This window comes from Psammomys obesus, unplaced genomic scaffold (genome assembly GCF_907164565.1).
Source record: "Psammomys obesus unplaced genomic scaffold, mPsaObe1.curated_primary_1811, whole genome shotgun sequence".
Lineage (NCBI taxonomy): Eukaryota > Metazoa > Chordata > Mammalia > Rodentia > Muridae > Psammomys > Psammomys obesus.
The window spans coordinates 7,752,138-7,777,512 of NW_026596034.1; the positions used below are offsets into that span (position 1 = coordinate 7,752,138).

At 39.5% G+C, this 25,375-nt stretch overlaps 1 protein-coding gene across 2 annotated transcripts in view; it reads right to left on the reverse strand.

Moving 5' to 3' along the window:
* Positions 1–5,298: 5,298 nt before the first annotated feature.
* The window catches only part of Rpgrip1l (RPGRIP1 like), a 100,709-nt gene continuing 80,632 nt past the window's right edge, over positions 5,299–25,375 (reverse strand). For both annotated transcript variants that reach the window (XM_055620925.1, XM_055620924.1), the window contains 4 exons: positions 21,439–21,622; positions 13,623–13,707; positions 9,849–9,982; positions 5,299–8,172 (listed from right to left, as the gene is read on the reverse strand). In XM_055620925.1, coding sequence (XP_055476900.1) covers positions 8,060–8,172; positions 9,849–9,982; positions 13,623–13,707; positions 21,439–21,622 — 516 coding nt within the window. In that variant the 3' untranslated portion in view covers positions 5,299–8,059. The remainder of the gene's footprint in view (positions 8,173–9,848; positions 9,983–13,622; positions 13,708–21,438; positions 21,623–25,375) is intronic.

Here is a 25,375-nt window from a genome sequence, read left to right on the forward strand (position 1 = left end):
TAATTCTCTTTCTTGGAAGCTTCTGGTTCTCAGGGCTTAGAGCCATAAGCCTCTGGGTTTGGAGGTCCAGCTTTTGAGCCTCTGGAACTCAGGGTCATCAACATTAAGGGCGCTGGTCCCTTTGCCTGCTCATGGTTTTCATCCACAAAAGAACCACTCACTAGCTGATTGTGACATTTCTGGTGATTCTAATTGTCTCTCTAGCCTTAGTGTTGCCCCTCTGAGCATGTGTCTTTTGTTTTTATTTGCTTTTAGATTAAAAAAAATTCTTTTTGCCTTTCAATTTTTCTATAATGTATCATTTTTGTTAGTTTCCAAATCCTGGAATACAGGATTGAAACTTTTTTTAATTACATTAAAATTTAAAATTTCTTTGTATATGTATGTATGTTATGCTATGTGTGTGGAGGTCAGAAGACAATTTGCAGAGGGTGTCCTTTTTTTTTTTTTTTTTCTCCTTCCACCATTAGTAATGATTTGAGGATGTAGAGGGTAAGTTCTGGAGTCTTGCTTCTGACAGAGACAGGCTGTGGTCTTAGCAACATTAGACTATCTTAATCCGTTCAGAGACGGGGAGAATGAAGACAAAGCTTCAGACTGGACAGCCTGCCCCCCCAGTCACCTTGTCTTGATGATTTAGTTTTTCAGAGTCCTGACTCAAATTTGGGGACTTGGGATGCTAGTCCACTACCAACTTTCTTCCTCCAAAGATCATATGGAGATCACATTGAGGGGGCATGTGCCTTTACACATCTTGCTGGCCCTAAAGTGAGTCATTCTCGTATTTGCACTTTTTGTCTCTTCTGGGAAATTCTTGACCATTATTCTCAGTACACTGGTTTTGTTTCTTCCTCTCCTGTTTCTTCAAACTTATAAGTTTCCATATGATCTCATAGCTTTCCTCTTCCCTTCTGTTTATCATTTTCTATTTTCTTTCTCCTTGTCAAAATAGCCTTTATTTTTCAGTTTACCAGATCTCCTTAGTTGTATCGGATTAGACCACCCAGTCAACGCTGAATTTCAGTTGCAATTTTCATTTATAGAATTAACATTTGGATCTCAGAATAATGTCCAATCCCTATGTGAAACTTCTTAGGTTGTCTTAATATGACATCATATCAGAGACTATTTGGAAATTCCTAAATGACTGTTATTTGAAGTGATCGTGACGGCTTCATTTGATATTGTCGCCACATGGTCTTGCCCAATCCTTGAATTCTTGCATTAAATGTATACTTTGAAAACACCGGTTATAAGTTGTAGTAATAATTTAAGGAGGTAGAGGGCAACTTCCGGAGTTTTGCCTCTGACGGTGACAGGCTGTGGCCACAGCAAGCTGAGAATACCTTCATCCATCAGAGATGGGGAGAATGAGCACAGAGTTTCAGACTGGACCGTGTGCTTCGTATCACTGTTGCCTTGATGATTTAGTTTTTTAGTCATAACTCAAATTATGGAGGACTTGGGTCTGTAGTCCAATGCCAACTTTCTCCCCTCAAGTCCCAGAAGCCTATGAAGGTTCTGTGTAGCCTCCCATCCATATGACCAATCAGGCAGGTCTGAGGGGAGCCCAGGGCTAGGCTCGTCCTCCAGGCTGGACCCTGGAGCTTGACAGCCCAAGTAGCCAGATGACATTGGCGTTTTCAAATTATGTCTAGTAGTTCTTAACAGAAGGGGGCTTCAGACTATCAAATTCATGGACACTGGGTAGAACAGCATCCTGCTGAAGAGCGTTCATTCTAAAACCACATACTCCTCTATTTTGGTACTGAAATGCCAGAAACAAGGGTGGACTTAAAAAACATGGTTTGAAAAATTATGTGGGAAAAAGCAAGCTGTATAAACAATGTCTGCAGTCTGACACTTATGTAAATAAAAAGTAAAACAATTCTATACATATTTTGTGGGCGTGTGTGTTTACATACAAATGGTGAACCGGTGGTGGGATGCAGGTCTGGATTAGGGGTGGTATAGTAGTAGGAGACTTTAACCATCTGTATTATTTCTAATGAGCATATAGACATGTGGTACTTCTTGTGTTATTTAAAATTGTTTTTCATTAAAAAAACATAACAAATAACGCCCAGATGTGGATGACTACTTCTGGCTTGTGGGTAATGGGCAGTTGCTCTGTCTCCTTTTTCTTCAGCTTACTGATGTTCAACTGACAGCTGCTGAGGTTTGATCTTCATTCTGTATTCTTATGAAAGATGAATGTAAGATATCCTTCTGTAAGAATTATTTTGGATATTTTTTAGACCAGCTAAGGCGATTTCTTCTAAAGAAGGGCTTGGGAGACTCAACTTTATTAGTTCAACCCTGCCCTTTCCTGTTGCTACTGCACTGTTTAGTTTCTGTAATAAATGTCCACTATTTATTGACTAATTTAGTTTTATTTATTGTGTTTCCTGGGGAGCCATGGTTTCAGCTGGCTCTCTTTTTTATTTCACTATATGTCCCTGAGGAATCTCTCCCTTTTCCAAAGTGGCCTCCTTCTTGCTGTATCTGTTCCTGCACACTCTATCTTGCTTCCTTTTCCCAAGAGCTAATGACCTGACTTTGCCAAGTGTGTTAGTCATCTTACTGCTGCTGTGAAAAAATATCTGAGGCAAAATTTTGATTCGGCCACAGAGGACTTTGCAGCCAGTCCTGAAGATGATAAACCAGGGTCAGATGAAAGGGGAGGAGGTTCTCCCCTATCAGTGGACTTGGAAAGGGGCAGGGAGGAGATGAGGGAGAGAGGATGGGATTGGAAGAGAATGAGGGAGTGGAATACAGCTGGGGTACAAAGTTAATAAACTGTAACTATTATTAAAAAAATAAAAAAAGAAGAAAAAAAATTCTGATTCGTAGCTTCAGGTTTTCAGCCCATGATCACTGGCCTGTCATTTTGAGCCTGTGATGAGGTAGAAACATCATAGTGAAGAGGATGCAGGCACGTAGGAAGCAGAGAGAGAGGGGAGGGGCCGAGTATCTTCTTCAAGAGCACATCCCTAATAACCCAATTTCCTCCCACCACTTCCTAACAACAACCCAGGTCCATGACCTACTTTTCTTTTCTTTTCTTTTTTTCTTTTTAACATGGGCACCAGATCTCACTATAGATGGTTATTGAGCCACCATGTGGTTTCTGGGAATTGAACTCAGGACCTTTGGATGAACAGCCAGTGTTCTTAACCTCTGAGCCATCGCTCTAGTCCTGATGACCACACTTTTAAAACATGAGCCTCTAGGGGACATTCTAGACTCAAACCAGCATACCAGGCCTCACAGGTCTCAACACTCTGCCACTTGGGTTAGCTGGTGCCTCTCCTTTGCTGGCATCATCTGTTTCTTCCACCACTTGAATTCTGTCGGAGCCTGTTCTGTACAACCCACACTTTGGCAGTTGGTTTCTGAGCTGAAATTTCCTTATTTCCCTCATTTATGCATAAACATATTTGTAGGATTTACTTTCTCTTCATTCTGTTGTAGGAGTGGAGTTATTTCTTATTGAGGAGGTTGAGGCAGGAAGGCTTCAAGTTCAAGCCAGGGATGCCAGATTGGCCTATATAACCTCTCTCTTGCATATCGCCCCAAAATAGAGGCAAATCTTCACACAATGGAGCATTTTGAGAAGCCCCTGAGATTTTCAGGCACCAGACAAAGCAAGACAGGAAAGAGTGCAAAAGCTATGGGAGGGCAGGACAAGTTCAAGACAGCTGAGTTCTGGGCCAGTATGAGCTGCATACTGCATGGTCTAGGAAATCAAGGCTAAGCAGTCAGCCAACGAAACAGCAGCCACATAGGGAGATGGACGATGGGTGTTGACTGAAAAGAAGACAGAAAGATAATAACTAAGGAGCTAATTAAGGGGGGGCACTGGAGATGTGGCTCAGCGGTTAAAACCACTTGCTGCTTTTACAGAGGTTCTCAGTTTGGTTCCTAGCATGCACAGACAGCTCACAACTTGCCACAAGCCCAGCTCCAGTAGATCTAACAATCTTCTCTGTCTTCTGCAGACACATACCGTTACAATGACAAACATATATACAAAATTAAAAATAAAAATATTTAACATAAAAAAATGTCTAGTGAATGGAGAAAATGATGCTGTTATAGTAATTAGAATGTGATTCTCCGGACAGAGTGAAGGGGCATAAAAAGGTATATATTTCAGGGGAGAAGCCCCATTCTGTCTGAGGTGCCAGACTTCACTCTAGAGCACATAACATACCTAAATGTCATTTAGAAAACAAAGGGCAGCAGGCTAGACGGTGCATTCCTGCCTTTGCCTTTAATCTCAATGCTCAGGAGGCAGAGGCAGGAAGAGCTCCATGAGTTTGAGGCAGGCCCAGTCTATATATCCAGTCGCAGGCTAATCAAGGCTACATGGTAGCCAGACATAGTAAGGGCCTGTACTTAAAAAAAAAAAAAAAAAAAAAAGAAAAGAAAAGAAAGAAAGAAAGAAAGAAAGAAGAGAAAGAAAGAAAAAGGGAAAGGAAAGGAGAAAGAAAGATGAAGAACAGAGAGGCCGGGACAAAAGGAACGGGAATTGTGGTGTGGGCTTGGGCTTCCAGGAGTGGACTGTGAGGGGCCCTCTACTGTAGCATTTTGAGACAGAAGTGAAAAAATTTCTCTTGCAAGATGAAAGGAAATATTTTCTAATTCTATATTAGCTTTAAAATGTTTGTTTCTATTTCTCTGATATTTTCTGGTTGACTTAGAGGCTGTTGTTTGGAACAAAAGGGATGTAAAACTGTTTGCTCCTACTCACGAATTTAATTAGGCGTGGTGTCCAATTATAATAAATCATGGTTTTAGTCTCTTTGTTGTTAGGGTAGTTGGGGGCCTTAAGGCATGGGTGACTTACTAAAATGCAATCTTACTGTTAGGATCATCCCAATAGTGTCTATCACTTGATCATTTTATAACTCAAAGCCCTTTCTTAGTGTTTTGTGTTGCACAAAGATCACATTTTATTCTCATATTTGTTCACAGACATGATTCACATTTTGCTATTTTGTACATAAGGAAATCATTCTAAATTCAGCAACAGTGCCAGCTTGACTAAAAAAAGTTATTTTCCATATCCACAAAAATGTTAATCAGATTCTTGTTAGAACATGTGTAAGAACTGGTTTTCATTGTCGCAGCTCTTGATGTCAGATTACTAAAATAATTTATGTTTTGTTGTGGGAACATTGGTGCACGCAGAGCCTCCCAAGTCACATGACCACGTCTCAGCCCACACTTCTTCATGACACATAGAAATTATTTGTGTTTTGTGGTAACAAATGAATGGCAGGAACAGCAGAATTTCAATGTGGCTTTTCTTTATTTGATTAAACATAGTCTCTATTTATTCTTAAAAAAAACTAATTTAAGTTAAATGGCAACAAACCATGATAATTGAGAAAACATGTTGAAACCGAGAGTGAAGAGAAATGTTCTCTACGTAAACCACACTGTAAACCATAAAACTTATTTTTGTCAACTGCTTCTCATGACAGTGGCTAGGAATTTGACATTCTACTACAGTAGGCAAAAAAAACCATGTATAATACACTCTCCCACACGCCACATCACATCTCTATTTTTATTTTCAAACTAAAAGCATTACAGCTCCCAGAGTGCTGAGTGTTCTGTGCAGTTCCTGAGAGCTGCATGGCCTCCTCCAGTGCTGTGTCTGTGTGCCTGGTAGCCCTCACATCCCAACCATTTTCAACAGAGCAAGCCTGGCTCACAGAGACCACAACACTTTCATCCAAGGGGAGGTGAACTTTTCAGTGAACTCCGGTTAGCACATGACTAGAAAAAGATGCCAGAAGACTTCACATGAGGGCACACACTCGACTTCTCCCTTTAGTCACCATCACATGTGAGGTGAGTATTGGGAACATCTGCAGGAATCTGTGGTTGAGAATTTAAAGCCAGTAAATACAAATGTAAGAGAAGCCTGGATAACTCCCCAATCTTGCTTGAGGTATAGATTCTATACAGCTGACTCACTTGTAGACATTTTCAGACTAAAACTTCCCTGTCTCCACTTAAAGATGCTAAGAAGTCAGCACCATTTCATTTTTTCTCCCTGCAGAAAGCATTATTTAGTTTTGGATATAACATTTTAAAACAATAATGCATGCCTCCTAGGAGCATACCACAATAAATGTCTCAAAAACCACTCAGCTAATCCTAGGGTATAATCTGGCTGTTTTAAATCACTGTAGGGAATATTATGGGCCTTAATGACACTGTAGCTGCAGAAAGCCAAAGAAAGCTAGAAAGGGAGGCCAAAAGATGAGCTCAGAGCCAGCTAAAGTGACAACAAACATGTGGTTGTTTACTAGGATTGGAGAGGTTTTGTCTGCAGATGTTTGTGGTCAATAGAAGGTTCCAGAGGAATGAGTTGTTATGAAGATTTCCAGAGTTTGATGAGAGTGAGATTCCTTTTTGAGATGGCAGGTCTGAGGACAGGGGTGCCCAATGGTACAGACAGAATTTATAGAATTCTGTGGTCAGCTCATACTCTACTAGTCCCACAAAGTGCGCCAACAAATTAATATCGTACGAATGTCATTTCAAAGCCTCCCAAGGAGGAGTCATCACTGAAGCCGTTAGAGCACAGATGGTTCAACTGTACACTGATATTCATACTTGCATTTTTGCATTATAGCTGCTTTTTCCCCCGATGAACTGTAATGAATTGTCTCATAATCTATTCCATCTTCCTGCCATTAGCAGGCTTTGAATGTTCACAAATAGGAGCAAAGAACTCATTTTCCAGAGCTTTAATCACACAAAGAGGGAATGCCTAATTCTCTAAATGAAATGGTCTGTGATCACTGAAGCAGAGATTTAATATAGCACGGCAAATTAGGTAGATTTTAATAAATTACTTATCTCCCTGAATACTTTACATATGCTTAAGAAGGAATAGCCTGTTTGCAAACAGTGAAAACCCACAGCCTATAAAAATCCTTTGAAGAAAATGACAAATAAAAAAGTAAATTAAAAAATGAAATGCATTATATCTCAGACCCCCAGAGACAATTCCTTTGCAGCACTGATTCACAGCTCCATTAAAAATATCAATTAAACCCTTCAGCAAGACTGAGTAAAAGCTAGAAATTAACTTTTGGAGCTGCTTTTTGAGGGTCTGGATATCCAGATATACCCCAGCATTGTATAAGCTTGATGTAAGTTTAAAAAATGATAAAAAAGGGTCTCATTTCATGTGTAACGAAGCATTTTAGAATTTGAGCCATACTTTTAACTTTTTCTATATAATAACTTTAGTTTATAAGGTGTGCTTTTCATGCATGTATGTAACTTTTTAAATATATTCCTGGACCCCATATCAGCACTACAAACACACTAATACCATAAAACCTGGAACCACTACAATGTTTATGAAACAAAACAAAACAAAACAAACAAAACCTAAGAGTAATTTAATAAGTTGTGCCAAGTCTCCTTCTTTATACTTAATTGATAGAAACTGCATGCATCAAAGAAAATGCATACAGAGTTTTAATGTGCATAAAGTGGATATTAGCATTTTAAAGAGGAAGATTAACACATTAATCCAAGTAATTTTCATATATTGCTTCTAATAAAATCTTCACAGTATAAAAGTCTTAATGAGGCTAATCAGAGGCTTTCCATTTAGTGGGATGATTAGGGATAACATAAAAAGTATTTCTTTTTCATTGGTTTCCTAAGATTTTAGGCTTTTAGTTATGAAAAATAAAAATGGGACTACTCCCAGTTCTTCATAAGAAAATGTTGCAAATGCAAATAGATGTTTCATGCTATCATGTTGATATAAATTATTGAGAAGGCAGCCCACTTAGGAGCACTGAAGTCCTAAGGGGTGGCAGTCATGGGGAGGAGGGGATAGAAAAATAAACAAACAAAAACTATACAAAACTTGAACATTCAAGCCTAAACCCAGGCGCTCCCTCCCAGCTCCCATGAATTATAGATTACATACACCAGAGTGATTACTCAAAATCTCATCTTGGAGCTTTCATGTGAGCATTTTCTCAGAAATGGGACGCCTCTGGAACAGTTTCTTTCAAGCCTCCAAGTCCTCTCTGTATTGCTCGTAGACAGACTGTAGGGCATGAAGTGCTTCCACGGTAACCTTCAGCTTGCCAACGCTGCCACCATCTGCTTGGGCATCAAGAACTGAAGAGAAGGCAGCAGCAAAGATCAGTGACAGCAGTTTTCTTTGCTAGACTAGTTCACACAGCCTTGAGATGGCCAAAGTTGTGTGAGAGTGCCACGTGTATTATACATGACCTTGAAGCTTACCATGTGAAAGGGTATGGCTATTCACACATGGCCAAAATTCTTTTCCAACATACTGTGAATAACAATTCAGACCTCAAAACCACTGCAAAGGTATCATGCAGTCAGCATTAGGACTGGTCACCTAGATCCTTAAGACAACACTTCATTTAAAATAGGGTTCATGTGCAATTAGAAAAGCAAAATGGTGAACCCACGAACCTTAAGATCTCTGTGAACTGGCTCTGAGGGTCAGAGGTTCACTTCTTGAGGCTTCTTTGAATGCTGCCTGGTGTAATGTAAGGTCAGACCTCCAGACCCCATCAGCTGAGGAAGGACATTTGCTAGGCACCCAAGACCAGAATTCTAGTTTGTAAGTTTGACAGTGCTTATGGGTCTTGTAGATTTTTGTTATTTCTTTGAAGTTTAATGATGGGGGATGGAGCAAGTGTTCTTTCAGCCTCAGACTCCTCAACAGATGAACTACAACTATGCTCCCAGTAGTAGTACATGACACAGAACAAGATATTAAAATGCACTGGGAAGAGTGCCTGGTCATCTGACTGGCTTCTTAAATGTGTCCCTAATAGGTGGGTGTCGGCCGAGTGTGACCCCTGTGGCCTTGAAGGAGAAGGTGGCTCACTAAGTAGAGCTGACTATAGAGATTGAGTTTACTGATTTCTGTCACACTCTCAGTTCTGGAGTCTTTACTAAGCTGAGATGAACATTTTAATCCTCTCATCTTTTGCTCTGTGTCAAAGTGTGACTAGCTGCCACCAAGTTAGTTGTGCACTTTATGCCTGCTTCCAAACATGCTCCCAGTTCTTTATTTGATCTAACTTGGACAATCATTTGGCTCCATCTGAACTTCCGAGAACCTACCATGTGTCCAGAACAGGCAGTTCCACATAGCTGCCACAGCACTGCAGGGCCTTAGGAGGTGCTCATAAAGTTATTTGACTGTGGCCTCAACAGGTACAGCAACAAGCCAGCCCAAAGTCTCTGAGAGGGCTCTGCTAACTTAGCCAGTCTCAAGTGGAATCGGTGTGAGTTTTCATCTGATTGTGTGTGGCCAGGGCCTTTCATGGTTTATGGTTCATAAAGTACAATTCCTTCTGCATGTATGATGAAAGAGCAGAATAAGGAATGAGGTTCTGCTCTGACTCACACCCAGCAAGGTAAAGATCTAGGATGCAGTTTTGTGAGGAACACCCTAACTGTCAGAATCCTAAAGTGAGAAGAGGGGTCAAAAGGAACCCTTTGGCTGTAGCCCCAACTAGAGAAGTCTTAAAAAGATGCTGCCATGGTTTAGAATAACAATTGTAGGGCCAAGTGTCTTACTCCAACACTAAGAAATGCATTAGTTAATTCCTGTGAAGATCAATTATTTAAACTTTTCTATCAGCCACAGGAGGGTGGGGAAGGAAAGGGGAGAATACAGGGACAGATTTTCAGCATGTTTTAGCCTTCTGCCAAGGTGTGACAGATAGATCTCTGTCCTCGTCTCCCCAGACAAAGAGGTCTGAATAAAGAGCAAGCAAGCTGGTAGCTGTGCAGACAGCTTGCACTCTTACCATCAATATCCTGTTCAATGAGGTCTCTTCCTTTCTGAAACACGTCAATGAGGTCAACATGAGCAATGCCAATGTCCTCACACTCCAGGTCCTGCTCGTCCTCAGGAGGATCACTGACCACGGTGAAGCGCACACTAAGACGGCACAGGACAGAGAAGATCACTACCATGGAGACCATCCCACACGGGCTTTATGACTGCGTGGGAAACGGTGATGTTTTCAAGGATGTCAACAGAGAGGAAATTACCTTAGGCAAAAATCTTACCTGAACTTGGTGAACTTGGAGCTCATCCAGCTCTCCAATGAACACTAATCGCCAAAGCATGAATGGTAAATATCTCCAGAATGGAAGAAAATGACCAGGAAAAGGGAAGGACCCAGTGTCCATGTTATTACACCATATCTGATATTTTGAAACTTCTACTTTTAAGACGAAAAAGGATGAAGCACACAAAGGCCATGGTAGACTGTACAGTCAGCATTTTTGACAGAGGAACATGTTCCCCCACCCCTGCCCCCAGGAGTATACAACTCTGGGCTTGGTAGCAAGCAATACCAACTGTATGTGTTGTCCTACAAAATGCAGAGGTTGCGCTGCCTGGGAGCGATCTAAATGCCCACAGAGAAAGGCTAAGCTCTGCTGAACGGCTGTATCAGATATTCATATTGCTTCAGCGACCTTTTAATGTACAACCACAGCATCCAAGTTCTACTTTACTTTTAGACACATAATTGCAGGGCTCTGATGGAACTGATTTGAATTTGTGGCTTGTGCTGAGGCCAAACACACTTGGATTGACCAAATGACAGGAATTTACAGTTAAGTATTCTTTTGATATGTCTTGGCAGCATAGCTTAAACCATGGATATTTGTAAACCTTACCATTTTAAATTCTGTGAAACATATCTATCCCAAATCAGAAACAAAACAAGAAACAGAAAAACTGAAGCCCTTGAGAAATCATGACTTGAAAAACACAAAAAAGATCCTTTCCAAATGCTGATAGATAAACATGACAACATCTCTAATCAACTTGCTGAAGGTAATATTCAGCGTTTCATTCCAAGCCTCGTTTTCAGCTAGGAATAGAATTGAAGGAATCAGAAAATAGAGACCTCTTAAGTATAAATCAAAGTTAACACCTGTCCACACAGAAATCACAGAACATGGATGCCAACCAATCTGAGTATTTTACATTATACACAGGAAGAATGGGTTCAGATGGGTGGTTTGGGCATTTGTTCTTAGTTTACAGTCTGACTGCCATGCTTATATAACTGTGTGATGTTAGAGTAATCACTCAGTCTCCCTGGTCTCTGTTTCTGCCTTATCTGTGCAATGAGGACAATTATACTTAAGAATAGAGAGGGCTCTGGTGAAGATCAGATGAGATAATACAGGTAACCAGAGCCTGGTCACAGTGGGCGGAGTAAAGTGGAATAAAAAAAAAAGGCTGTTAAACAGATTCCCAACTTATCGATTTCTTTACTCAATTAAACAAAAATGACTATTGATGGCACCAGAGAGGTGGAGCAGTGGTTGTCTTGCATAGGACTTCGCTTCCAGTCCTAGTACCCACATGGCAGCTCAAAAGTGTCTGAAACTTCAGTTCCAGGGTATCCAATGCCCTCTTCTGACCTCCGCAGGCACAGCACACACATCGTGCACAGGAAAACATGCAAGTAAAACACTCACCATCATCATCAACAACAACAAAAAAAGCTGTCCTAGAATGAATGCAGTTTGGAAAGGAGAAATTAAAAAGATGTGACCACCATTGCTTGTTGAATGACACACTAGCCTTCTAACAGTGCCAGTGGAGGGCATCCTACAGCATGGGACACACCAAGAAGAAAAAGGCTCTCCAGGGCATAGAGAAATGGACTGTTTTCAGGTACATTAGGTGCCTTAACACTTGATATACTTTAATCTCAGATTTTGAGATCATAGCTGCATCATATATTTTTAAGGTAGGCTATTACCTTCATTTAGTATACATAAATTCTGAGATAAAAAAAAAAAGTTCTAAGTTCTATGAAAAGGCCTAGGAACATGAAAATGCAATATTCCTGGCTTTAAATTCTATAGAGAACAAAATGAAGAGGTCAAATAAAATTCACAGATCTAAGGTGTAGATCAATGTTAAAACTCCTGCCTCACATGGACAAAGGTAAGGACCTGGTTTCCATTACCATCATTAAAAATAAATAAATAAAAACTAATGAAAGAACTATAAAGTTGAACTCAAACAGAGGAAATCTCATTAGATGAATTTTAAAACTAAGGGCATGTGTGTGCAAATATCTTGTGTTCCCCAGCTATGCCTTCCTGCAACTCTCTACTTCTGATCCAGCCTTGCTAGCCCTCCCATCTATCCCAGAATGCCCTCTGCATCATCTATCCCAGAATGCCCTCTGCACCATCCTTCCCACCTGGGATTCCCTCAGCTTAGAACCATATGTCTCAGGCTCTTAGGACTTGACTGAGTCTCTTCATCATTCACAAATCAGTTAAAATGTCACTTTCTCAGATTGGATTTCATTGTTATCTTCTCTTTTAGCATTTAACTTGTTCAATTTCTTTTCTTTCTTTTTTTAAGGTCTTCATTATATAGCTTTGGCTGGCCTGTAACTTGTTATGTAGACTGGACTAGCCTCTAACAGAGATCCACATGCTCCCAAGTGCTGGGATTAAAGGTGAGCACCACCATACCCAGTGTTTGTATAACTTTTATACACCAGAGTATCACAGCATGTGATTAATTTATTCATTTACTTGTCATCATAGTTTTTCTTCTTTATTTGCTCAGTAGAACATTTGGTAAAGAAAAATAAATCAAAAAGAAACTTGAATCAGAGTCAAAACTATGACCTCAAATTAACAATGAAAAACCATTTTTCATTTATTTTTGCTCATTTATTTTTATTTTATTTGTATGAGTGTTCACTTGAATGTATGACTGTGCCCCATGTGCATGGAGGCTAGAAGAAAGCAGCAGATTCCCTGGGACTAAAGTAGATGGTTGTGATCCGTCAGGTGGTGCTAGGAACCAAACCTAAATCTTCTTAAAGAACAGCCCCAGCTCTTAACCACCAAGCTGCCTCTCCAGACCCAAATTAGTAATTTTTAAAGTTTTCTTTCAATGTATTTAAGTAGCAATGGTGTGTTTCCACATGCAGGTGAGAGAGCCTGTGGAAGTCTTTTAAGCAATTCACTGAGTTGTCTACCACTCTTGTCATGTCAAAGAAGAATGGTGACCCTAGCTGTGGCTGCCATCTGAGTAACAAGAGTTCTCAGACTAGAAGCTCCTTTGAGAAGTACCTCTGGGTGTTAAGAACAGGAGAGAACGTTCCTTAGCTTTCCCTGGATTTGGCTGAGGGAAAGGGCACCCTCCTCTTCTTCAGCTCAGGGAAGTGAGCGGTGGGTGATTATTCATTAGATAAGCATTTACCACATGCAGTCTGCACTAGGCTTTTGTGGAAACAATTACAGAAACGTTTGTGTCTGTGAGGGACACCTGGACACGAAAACAAACACAATGTGGAGTGTAGGAGTTACTGCAGTTACTGTAGCCTTTTCTCTTTCTTTTTTCTCTAGTGCTTGGAATCAAACCTAGTATCTTGCTCATGCTCTAAGCATTCTACCACTGAGCTACCCCTATATCTTCTCATTTTCACACTTCTTTGGAGGTAACAAAAGTGCAAGGAGGAGCTTCAACATTACAGAAGCAAAGAGGACATAGAGATTGACATAGGTAAGCTTGCTGTAAGTACCTTCTGTGAGGCAGTTCTTGCCTTTGCAGTACGGCTTTTAAGATGTCTCTCTCTGCTGGGTTGTTTTCCTTATCCAGGAAGATCACTATAGTAAGAGAAAAACACAAGTCTATACAAGGAAGTTACGCAGACCTACACTCCATTGGCACCACCCTGCGCTCTGTGAATACTGTTTGTAAAGACATACATCATCCACCTTGCTGTGTGCCTGGGAAATCAGAATACAATCTGAACGATCATGTGATCAAGTGTCATGACACCAGCAGGTTTGTGTGCACACTGTCAGAAAGGATACATGCAACAGCTCAGAGAGCCTCATCACTGTCACTGGCTGCTAATGGTTCTGGCAGACCTAACAGAAAAGCCGTGGTCTTTATTGCATTGTATTTGAGGGATTTACAGCATTTTCTTTCACCTGAGAAGCAAGTGATAATGATATCGTCTGGCAGCATGCTTGTCCTCCCTGACAGCCCAGTAATTTAAGCCTCCTCTCCTGCCACCAGATGCAATAACAGAAGCATCTAGTGTGCAGATGAGGAGATTCAAGGCTGCCATGGCAGTGCATGGTAAGCAAGGGACAGAGGCTTTTGGTGGATGGAGACTGTTGTGGTCCTGGCATTCAGTGATGTGCCTAGAACAGATGCAATAACAGCCCGAAGTGCCACCTGGTGGCTGGCAGTGCAGACAGACTGTGCACAGAGTTGGCACCTGGAGCCCTGTCTTCTCAGCAGAAAACAGGCTGAGTAAGGGCTCTCTGTGGCCAGATCTCAACTCAGACATGATCAGAAGCGCACACAGGAACTGTGATGACTTTGCAGCTCATGCTCCTTCAGGTTCCACTGGGAACAAACACATTTCACTGAAAATGTTTCCAAGGACAGTTTCAGTTCAGTTCCAAATGACCATGCCATTAGCACATTCCATGATACTGACTCATTCAACTGCTTGTCTCCCTAAGCAAATATTAACCAAAGGGTAGGAGCTAGGCATAGGGAGTGGGAGAAGAGATACCTGGATAGAGGTGACTTAGTGGCTCAGGAGGAGGAAGACTCAATAGAGGTACAGCAGCCAAGTTACCCAGCTCTGGAGAATTAAGGCCACTGTCCTTACAAGATGCCAGCCATACTGTGTGGGGCTCTTTATAGTACTAACATTTACAGAGACCAACACAAATGGTTCTGAGTGTTTTCTTTATCATTGCCAGAAAATCATCTTAACAGATAAATTTTCACGAGAGGGTCAGTACCTCATTTTTAGAGGCTAAATTAAGTATATTAAGCTAAATTTATTTTTTTGTGAATACAAAATGTTACTTATCACATATTCTTCTACTTCCTAATCCTAAGGCTTTTAGGCCATATTGCGTTATGACACTTGAAGATAATAAAGGTAACTCAAGAAGAACAAGGTAGGTAGGTTGTGTGATGGCTCAGTGGACAGAGCACTTGCCACATAGGCCTGGGATCTAAGAGCAACCCCTGGAATAACGGGGCAAGGAGAGAACAACTCCCATGGGCTGCTCTTCAACCTTCACACAGGTGCTGTGGCACACGGATGCCCACACTCTCGTTCTCACTCACACTTAAGTTGAAAAAAATAAACAAAACTGAGGCAGAAACAGTGTTTAGCTTTTCAGATTGACATGTATCATGACATGAACTCTGTTATCCTCATCAAATAATAATTTAAATCTTTGATACATAAATAAAAATACTTCCTTTGTATTAAAAGCCTCCAAATTTCCAGCTCCAGCACTCAAAGTCAAATAAAGAGGGCTTTCAATTAAACTTAGGTTAGTTTTGATAGCATTTCAATTGCTCTGGTAACATACATATAATTAACATTTTGCATTTTAACCACTTTAGAACACATGTCCATTGACATTAAGTGTGGACATGGTAAACACTGTCACTACTGTTCATCTCTAGAATCCTCTTCTCATCCCAAATGAAACTGCCTACTAATCAGTAACTTTTCACTCCCTTTTTCCACACTTGGCAACCATTAGTTCACTTTCTGTGTCAGCCAGCCTCCTCTAAGTGGAGGCATACACCTTTCCTTTAGCTCTGGCTGATTTCTCTTAGCCAGTCTGGTCTACAGAGTGAGTTCCAGGACAGCCAGGGCTACACAGAGAAACCCTATCTCAAAAAAACAAAACAAACAAAAAAACGAGGCCAGCCTGATCTACATATTAAGTTTCAAAATAAGGAAGGCTGTATCAAAATAAGGAGACCCAGTATCAGAAGAAAAAGAAAAGAAAAAGTGAGAAAAGAGAAAGAAAAGAAACATAAATCCAAAGAAAAGACACATTCCCAGGAGTGTAAAGTCAGGGGGAAAAAGATGAGCAAGGCTCATCTTTGCTGCAGCATGTGTCATACGCAATGCTGAGTTATACTCCACTATATGCACATAAAATGTTTTGCCAGTCATCCCATGAGGGACTTGTGGGTTGCTTCTTGTACTAGGTGTCAGGAGCAGTGAACACATTGTAGTTCGCTATGTCTTGTGTCCTTGATTTTGATTCTTTCTGTTCTTTACACAGAGTAGAACTGGTGAGATACGTGGCAGTTCCACATTTAACCTTCAAAACCTAAACTGCCAAGTATGTTTCTGCAGCACCCCACCGTGCAGCACTTACTGATGGTTCTGCACTAGGCACAGCACTGGACCACAGGGTTAAGGGTGAGGTGGATCTGTCTTTTACACATAGCTAAGCAGACCAGAAAAGGCTAGAACTGTCAGAGCAGAGCCAGCCGCAGCCTGTGCTCAGTCTCCTAGAGCTCCCTAGTGTGACTGTGCCTTCTTCCCCTGCAGCTAATCTTTTCATGGCATTTTGCTGGCCCAGATGGAGTGGTGAAAGGTGGCTGAGCTGGGCCAGCCACCCACGTTCTTGTTCTTCCATAAAGTGATATTGATTAGATCCATAAAGTTGAATTAAATATTTTGGTTGACTTCTTAAAAATTTGTTTGAAAATAAAATTCTAGTTTCTAACCAGTAAGTTTAGTTTTAGAAAAGCATATTAACTTGGAATAGTGCCTGTTTGTACAAACATGGGCTAGACTGGGCTTCTGAGTTGAGCTTAGGGGTTCTTAGCATTTAACACATGTCCAAACTACTTGGATGGCTTGGTAAAATGCAGATTCCTGTACTAAATCCTTGGAGTTTCATTTCAGATTAAAGATGTCTGTAATATAGTCTAAGAATCTGCTATTATAGATTCTAAGTGTGTGGTGCTCTGACCGGCATCTATAGCAGCAAGTGGAAACATGTTATAACATTTGTTTCCTCTCGCTGCTATAGGTGCCGTCAGGGCACCATACACCAAGAATCTCAGATCAACATTCCTTTACCAAATTTTAAATGAGATCAGGATGTACTGAATACTTTGTGCTGAATGCTGTGGTAAAGAGGGACACTCCAGCCACCTATGATTATGACATATGACCCTATGATCCTATGAACACCAAGATTCACATAGGATTCTAGAATGGGTATTTAAAAAAATAACTTAAAACTTAAATTTGTCCTTTAAAAAATAATTATGGTAGCTGGGCGGTGATGGTGCATACCTTTAATCCTACCATTTGGAAGGCAAAGGTAGATAGATCTCTATGAGTTCAAGGCTAGCCTGGTCTACAGAGTGAGTTCCAGAACACCAAGGCTAGAGAAACACTGTCTTTACAAACAAAACAACAACAACAACAGCAACAAAGTAATTATGGCAGACTCTATAAAGTAAACTGATTCCCCCAAATACTTAGTGTTTAACTCCCATTCCTATGAGAAATCACATTTGTCTAGAATTTGCTAAGTTTTGACATAAACTTCACAAGGGCACATACTTAAAAAGATATGATAGTCCAAATCGAGTTAATCTTCAATTACCACCCACTTTAATACCCTTCAGTCACAGAAAGGCTGAAGTTCTGTTAGTTGTGACAACACAAATGGGATTGGGCCTGGAGAGCATTATGTTCAGTCAGTAATGTAGGCTAGCACATGTGTTATCTAGAGAAGTTGATCTCAGAGAGGTTGAGAATAGAACAATGGTTTCCAGAAGCTGGGTGAGAAGTGGGAGGAATAGGTAAGGTTGAGCAATGTGTCCCAGGTCATATTAGATAAGAGAAGTATGTTCTAGTGTGCTACTGCACTGTAAAGAATGACTATTTCAAAGAGGAAAGGATTAGGAATATCCCCCCACCAAAAAAAAAAAAAAAAAAAAAAAAATGATGTTAGCAAAACCGGACAGGCTTAGTCTTACTTGAACACTGAGTATGTATTGAAACATCATGTGGTTGCCCTGTAAAGATGTATAGCTATTATTTTTACTATTATCTTTTGGGGTTCGGGTTTAAACTTCAGGTCTCATACTTGTTAGACAATTACTCTAGCACTGACTATATCAGCACTCTAACATTTATAATTATTGTGTCAATTAAAAAATACAGTAAAAACATCCCTTGCTTTGGTAGGCTGGAGAAATCTGTATATTCTCTATCAATATCAAATGCAAGAAGAAATGCAGATGGATTAATTATAGAAGGTTGTTAATCCTGAATCTTTGATAACTTTTATATTAAAATATTATCACCCCTGTAATCTTTATCTTTGCCAAATTTCTCTTCTTATTAGTAACAAAATCTGATGTTCTACATCCTTTTCATTTTCTGAATTAAACTTTAATTGTTCCAAAAGATAGACTGCTCAATCCTCAGAGACCAAGAGTCCAGATCTTCACAAGTCTCATAAAATCCTCAGCCGATTTCATTAATCTTTCTTCTTCCTACTGTCAATTCCCCAGAAAGCTTATTCAGTCCAGACAACATTCTTCAGGCCTACCATTAATCTTTCCCCCCAAAACTATTTTCTTTACTCAGCATTCTCTGAGTAAAAATTTCAAGCCCAATAAAATGCAAATGTTTTATTCTTGCTACCAGTGTCTATCAAGTTCAGTTTTTTTTTTTCAGTAACAGTAGCCCTAAGAAGATACATTCTTGTATGCAGATGGAACTGGCATTAACACCTCTTCATAAAGATCGAATGTGATTCTGAATAACCCTGGGGATTGCTAGTTTACCCCAGTCATCTTATGCCTAATTTAGGCCTTGACATTCAAGCTCCTTTTGTGTGATTCGGATGACAATGCAATGTGAAGTCAGAGCAGCATTCAGTGAACCTCTCTATGGGTAAAGTGTTCCCACAACAGAGTGTTTCCCAATTGTGCCTCAAATCTTCCATTGTATTTCAAAAGCCAATTTGGAAATACAATGACCTTCATTAACATTCAGTGAGATTTGGAGGGTGTAAAGCTGTGTTATATCGACTTTCTCTAAGTAACAAGTGAATGGTAAATCAGTACAATAGTTACTTTAAATAATAGTTGTCTATTTTCCAGAGAGTCAAGTAAGTCTCTCTGTAGCAGTGATAGAGGCATGATGATTAAAGAATAAATATTCCCACTATCCTACTGAAATGAAAAATAAACAAATGATAACAAGATGGGTGATTACTCCTCAAATTTGCTGATGATATGGGACTTCAGTTTTTCACATGAAACCCAAGTTGATAAGTGCTGAGTGCATTCCTTCCCCTGCTCAGTGTTAAAATTAGTCAAAACTCAATAGACTAGAAAGTGAAGTATAATAAATATTGCTACTGAATTCCTTTAAGGGGTTTTTGTTTTCCATCAAATGGCTAATTCCTTAGGAACATAAGCAATGGTTAAATCACCAATCAGACAGCAGATGCCTTGCAATAAAAGAAGGAATAAAGCAACCTGTCAACACGGTCCCAAACAGACCTCTACAACTCGTATGTACAAAAACTAGGAGGCTTTAGCATGTCTCGTAGGTTTGATCTAAAGAAGGATTTGATACTGCTTTCTAGGCAAATGGAAGCAACTGCTTTGTTACATGGCCACATTTCTCAGTATATAAGCAACTCTCAAGAACTACTTGTTGCCAGTCTAACCAAACACCCTGCTGCTGACCTTTATACAAAACCGAAGTCACTGTCTTCCCTTGGGGTATCCCCATTAAAATTAACTGAACATCTCCTTTATTACTATTTTGATTTGTTTTTTTTTTTCCTCCTGGTACTGTACAATTGAATATCTTTAGGAAGCTTGAGAAAATACTTTTGAAAATGTTTCTTCTTATGCAATTTCTCAAGCCTCATACAATATCTCAAGCCATCAGTTGTTACAGAGTTTGAGCTGGAAGGGATCTTAGAAATCACATTTTCTTTTGGATAAGAAATTTTCTTTGAATATACAGGCAGTTCCAGGACAGGGCTACACAGAGAGACCTTGTCTTAAAACATCATCATCATTCTTAGTCCCTGTGTTGGTTTGAATGACAATGGCCTTCATAGGCCCATATGTTTCAATGCTTGGTCCCCAGTTGGTGATTAGGAGGCGTGGCTTTGGGAGTGAGCTGAGGTTTCATAGGTCCATGCCATTCCAGTTGGCTCCTTCTCTGCTTCATGTTTGCTATGTATGTAATCTCTTAGTGAGGACTGTTTATTGGCATTGTTCCCACCATGATGGTCATGGACTAACCCTCTGAAGCTGTAAGCCCCTTTTAAACTCTTTATTCTATGTGTGGGCTTCATTATTGTGTCTCTTCACAGCAACAGAAAAGTAACTACGACAGTATCCAACCAGGATGAGATGACCTGCCTCATAAAATCTAGGCATACCCATCTTCATGATTTCTCATGGGCTCCCGAGAATGTGCTAAGATGTTTCAACTCTTGATGAAGGTGGCTTGATATGATCTTTGTTTTCCTTTTGATTCTACATTGTTGAGCACGTAATACTAAAACTCCTGAACACTGATTGATCTAAGCATTCTCGGGGTGTTTACTGGGTCTGTGTTGGCCTAATGAATGTACATGTCTGTAGGCACTGTTTTTTAAACTCTACCTCCCTTCTAACACCCCAACCCTAGATAGGAGAGAAAGAAGGTTAAAAGGGAAAGGGGACATAGACCTTTTTACTTCTTCCAGCTGGGTTGGGTTCTTTTTGGGGCAGGATATCTAATAGTCCAGCAAATGGCAAACAGCAAGTGGCACCAGCAGAACGAATAAGCAGCTTTCTTCCTCCTCCACCTGTCTCCTCCAAGCTGCCTTCTCTCTCTGGGATCTCATATTTACACCCTCTGAGTCCTCAGAATTAAACTACCTGCAGCTGGCAAAGACCACGCCCCTATACACGGCTATTATCTGTTATGGACAAACTAAGGCAGTACCATACCACATACTTGGGATTAAAACAAAAACATATTTACATAATATAACTGAGTTTTTAAAGAAGCCAAAAACTTCCACTACACATGTCAACTGACAGACCAAATCCTGAAAGGAAAACCTGCCTGTTGCAATGTAAGAACTTATGCATCACTCCATTAGGCAGAAACACTTATGTGATGGCAATGACCATAAGGGCAGGCCAAGATCAGGGAACCACATGATCTGAATGCTATAACCAAGAAAAACCCCAGCACATTACCCTCTTTTAAAATGTCATGTTTTTCAATTAAAAGTCAAAAGTAGACTTAGGTGGCATTTCCTGTAGATACCATGAGCAGCTAGACACCACTTTCTCATTGTCTGTGTTTTTTCTTAATTTTACAATGACTTCAAAGTAATTTTCTTAATTTTTATGCTAAAGTGCTGGCTTTATTAATCTAGTCTGACAAGACTGCTATGAATTCATTTGAACATCAGAGAATTAAACTCTGCTCTTACCTTAGCTTCCTTCACAGAAAAGAAAAACCAATATAAAGATGTATATTACAAACAAACCACACATACCATTGGTATAGTTATAGTATACCCACTGCCCATTCTTGGGTTTGGGCAGTGACACAGGAGTCTCTTCTGCGGGAAGACTGTAGAACCGGCACTCAATGAACAGCCTCTGGATAGTGTCATCCCTGGTTATGCGAGAATCATTAAGGCTCAGAGCTATGATCTCAATCCGAATTTCCTCTGATGGCTGTTTAAAGAGTAAAACCAAAAAACAACAACAAAAACATCAAGCAAAAACAAATATCATTTATTCTATTCCACTATTAGTTTAAAATAAAATGTCACAGCCAATGTTTTTTTTCTTTCTGGAATTCAGTGTACACTACTGTACATTCCACATGATAGATTATTCACGACACAGAGAGAATGAGATTCTAATGCCCCAGGGTTTGAAGTTAACAGTGTCATGGCAGGCGTCTCCTGATTTACATTCGAGGCTATAAATACCCCACTGGTAGTCTGTGAGGAGTGAAGATTATGAGGTCTTCATCTCCGATGGCTTCCAGAATGACTAGTATCAGTTGACCTTGTTTCAACTAGGTAATGAAGCACATGTTTATCACTGCTTTACTGAATCTGTAGTACCTGGGAACGCTCAATTATGCGGTGACCAAAGCCTGTTGAACACGTTAGCACTATTATGCTAATATATATGGATATATCAATCTGTAACAACTGGAGCAGAAACTACAGCTCATTCTCACATTTCTACCATAATTTACTTCATTCAGTAAGACATTTCAAACAAAAGAAACAAATTTTTAGAGCTAAGTTTATAATTTCTTGCAATTTATTTTTCCTTTCACATTTATAGAATGAAGAATTAAAATGATATTTGTTTTATTTTCTTCTTGAATCCACAGACATTAACATGAGATTTCAAAACATTCTTTGAGGAATGACTTCAATTGACAACTATGGCTTCAATATTTTATCACACTACAATATATTTTTAAATTGGCTTCTCCCAATTTAAAATTTGTTTATTGTTAAAATTCTTCTTTACTATCAGAGCCATGCTACTTTCAATCATATAAACTTTAAATAACATTTAGAACGCCATAAAAATAACTTGTTTTGTGATCTCATTGTAGGAATTCACTGTTAGGTGTATACCAGCATTTAAATCTATCATAGAGAAAATGTAGACATTCCAGAGTATATAATTAAGCAAATTAAAAAAAATTAAGTATCTTGTGTAAGAATATCTCCACAAAGAACCATTTCCATTGCTGTCAAACCCTGTCAATATTTGATGAAGTAATTTTACCTGCTTCTTTCAAAAGACATTTTCTTTTATTATGCATTCTAAGACACTTTAACTAAAAACTGAAATCTGAATATTTCAATAAGGTTATTTTATTATTCAGTAGATTCATGGAAATTTTACTAGGATGACAGAGAAAATTCCACACCATTCTGTCTGCGCTAATACAGGTACAAGGCTGCAGCTGGCAATATTACTAGGATTAGCATAGTATGATGAAATATTTAAAGGAAAATTTTTTCTAAAACCTAATAAATCAAATGACTGCCAAATGTCATTAAAGTGATGGTCTTTGACTTGAATATGCTTTTCATATTCAAATTTGAAAAGAAAGAGATGAAAGCCTGGAAAGGTTACTCGGTTTCAACTAATAACCCCAAGCCCTCTCTGTTCACGTGCATAAAAAATGAAGTTGGCGCTATTGTCTAACCTCGGTTCAGAAAAACCCCTGACTGGTGAAGACTACATGGTAAAAAAAAAAAAAAAAAAATCTTAAATGATATTTTTTCCTTAAATTGTACTGTGGTTGTAGGAACTGCACACATATATTTTATAATGGTGGCACAAGGAAAACACAATGCGAAAGTAAACAGAAATACAGGCATCTTAGAATTGTATGGCAAGAGTATGTTACAAAACATTTCTGCTCCTACACAAAAGAAGGAAACAGCTGTAAGGAAGAAGCATACACTTAATTATAGCTTGTGAAGATCAGAGTTCAAAATAATTTATGACACATGTAATGAAGACACAAATGAATTTTAAGACAGCAGAAGATTCTAATTTAAGATGTTATTTTATTAACAATATATTAACTATATGATTCCCAAGAAGAAACTTGAATGATTTTAAGAACTACTTTGAGCTGTCAGAATGACATGGGACTCTCCAAAGATAACAACAAAGTGGGGGTGCATTTAAACATATTTGTCTATTTTTCTTTCTGCTTCAGTTTTGTGATTTTGGTGACTTCTCCCACCCCAATATTCTAATTTTCCTGCCCAACACTGGGAATGTAAGCCATGATGATTTTGTTCATTTGATGTTGCATGCATTTAATTTGCAGTAGATCTCTAAAGGACTGAAAGTCAAGTCACCAAGTCACCTCTGCCTGAAAGCAAGTTTTGAAGAAGGCATTTTTTTCAAGCATTATAATTGTCATTAATAGTACTAGGAAATTTATTTTGAGCACTTTATTTACTCTGCTACATGCAAGCCTAAAGTTCAATTAGTGCATGTAGCATGATCTGGAGATGAAAAGGCCCAGCAGCTTTTTGGCTGTCCATGTCAGAAATCAATCTTCTCTCTCCTCCCTCATTCTATTCATCCTCTGGCATTTCCTGCTTCAGCCAACAGTGTTGTGTTTGACTGTTGTCGCCTTCAGCTAAAACATCTGGAGTCTTGCTGTTTGCATCTCTTCCCACTCCATCCAACTATACTGTATAGCTCACCATTTCTGTTCATTTGAATCCCTATTCAGTGCTTTGCTGGACTGTTGCAAGCGTTTGGTATTTCAGACATTTTACAGCCACTGGTCCCTTTCTCATTTAGTATCTGAGAAATGTCTTTATATTCTTATTGGAGCTAACTTTTCATACAGAGTTTTAGTTATTGAAAAATAGTAATTTGGCAGAATGGAGGAGAAACCAGAAGGGTTAGTGTAATAGATACCTTGTTAGCAATGGAAAACAGACTGATTCAACAAGTTTAGTGACAGCTGGGACCACTACTGTGTGTACCCAGGAAGTAGAGCTGTTCTCATGACCAAAAAAGACACATGTAAAACACTAGGCAGCCTGATCTCTAATCTCTTACCTTTAGTCCCAACCATTCTCTTTTTGTAAGAGAACTCTCTTTAAGGTCAATCTGTATCACCTTTTAGTCTGCTTGAAGAGCTTTCTACTACCTATACTTTAGTCATTCACTCAATCCATGGTGTGCTGGGTATGTTGTTTGTTTTTGCATCTGTAGTTTATTCTGTCTGAATAATCTTTTTCATAGGACAAAATCCAGTCATTGTGGACCATACATTTTGTGCTGACTTCTAAGCGACTGCTGGCTGCTTTCTCCCCCAGCCCTCACGGCTTCTTGGCCCTCAGCACTCCCTCCTGCTCCAGCAGGCAGGCACAGAGCTTGCCCATTTGCTGTTCAACATCCTCACCAGCACCTGGCACACAGTAGGCTCACAATAAACATTCAGTGGAAAACAGGGAAGTGAATATCCTTTATATGGCCGAATACCTATTATACTTCCAGAACTGTGTGAAACAGCTACTTCTAGGGTTTTCTCATTTGGAAAATATATTTTTTTTGTGATAGTTTAGGAAATAGGTGATTTTTAACTACTGTAAAAACTTTTATTGCTCTGAATTTTAAGTGGGAAAACTATTTGAAATGTTACTGCACTGAATCTGGGTGACAGGAGAGTATTACTTTAACATTTTTGTCTGTTTGAAATCTGTCACAATAAAATGACGTTTTAATTAATAGATTTAGGAGTAATAATATAATGACTGGGAGGACAGTAGATGAAGCTGGAAAGGCCCTAGCACCTAGGAGCTAAGACAGGAGAATCAACATGGGTTTGAGGTTAGCCCAGGGCACATAAGGGAGAGTCTGTCTCACACACACACACACACACACACACACACACACACACACACACACACACAC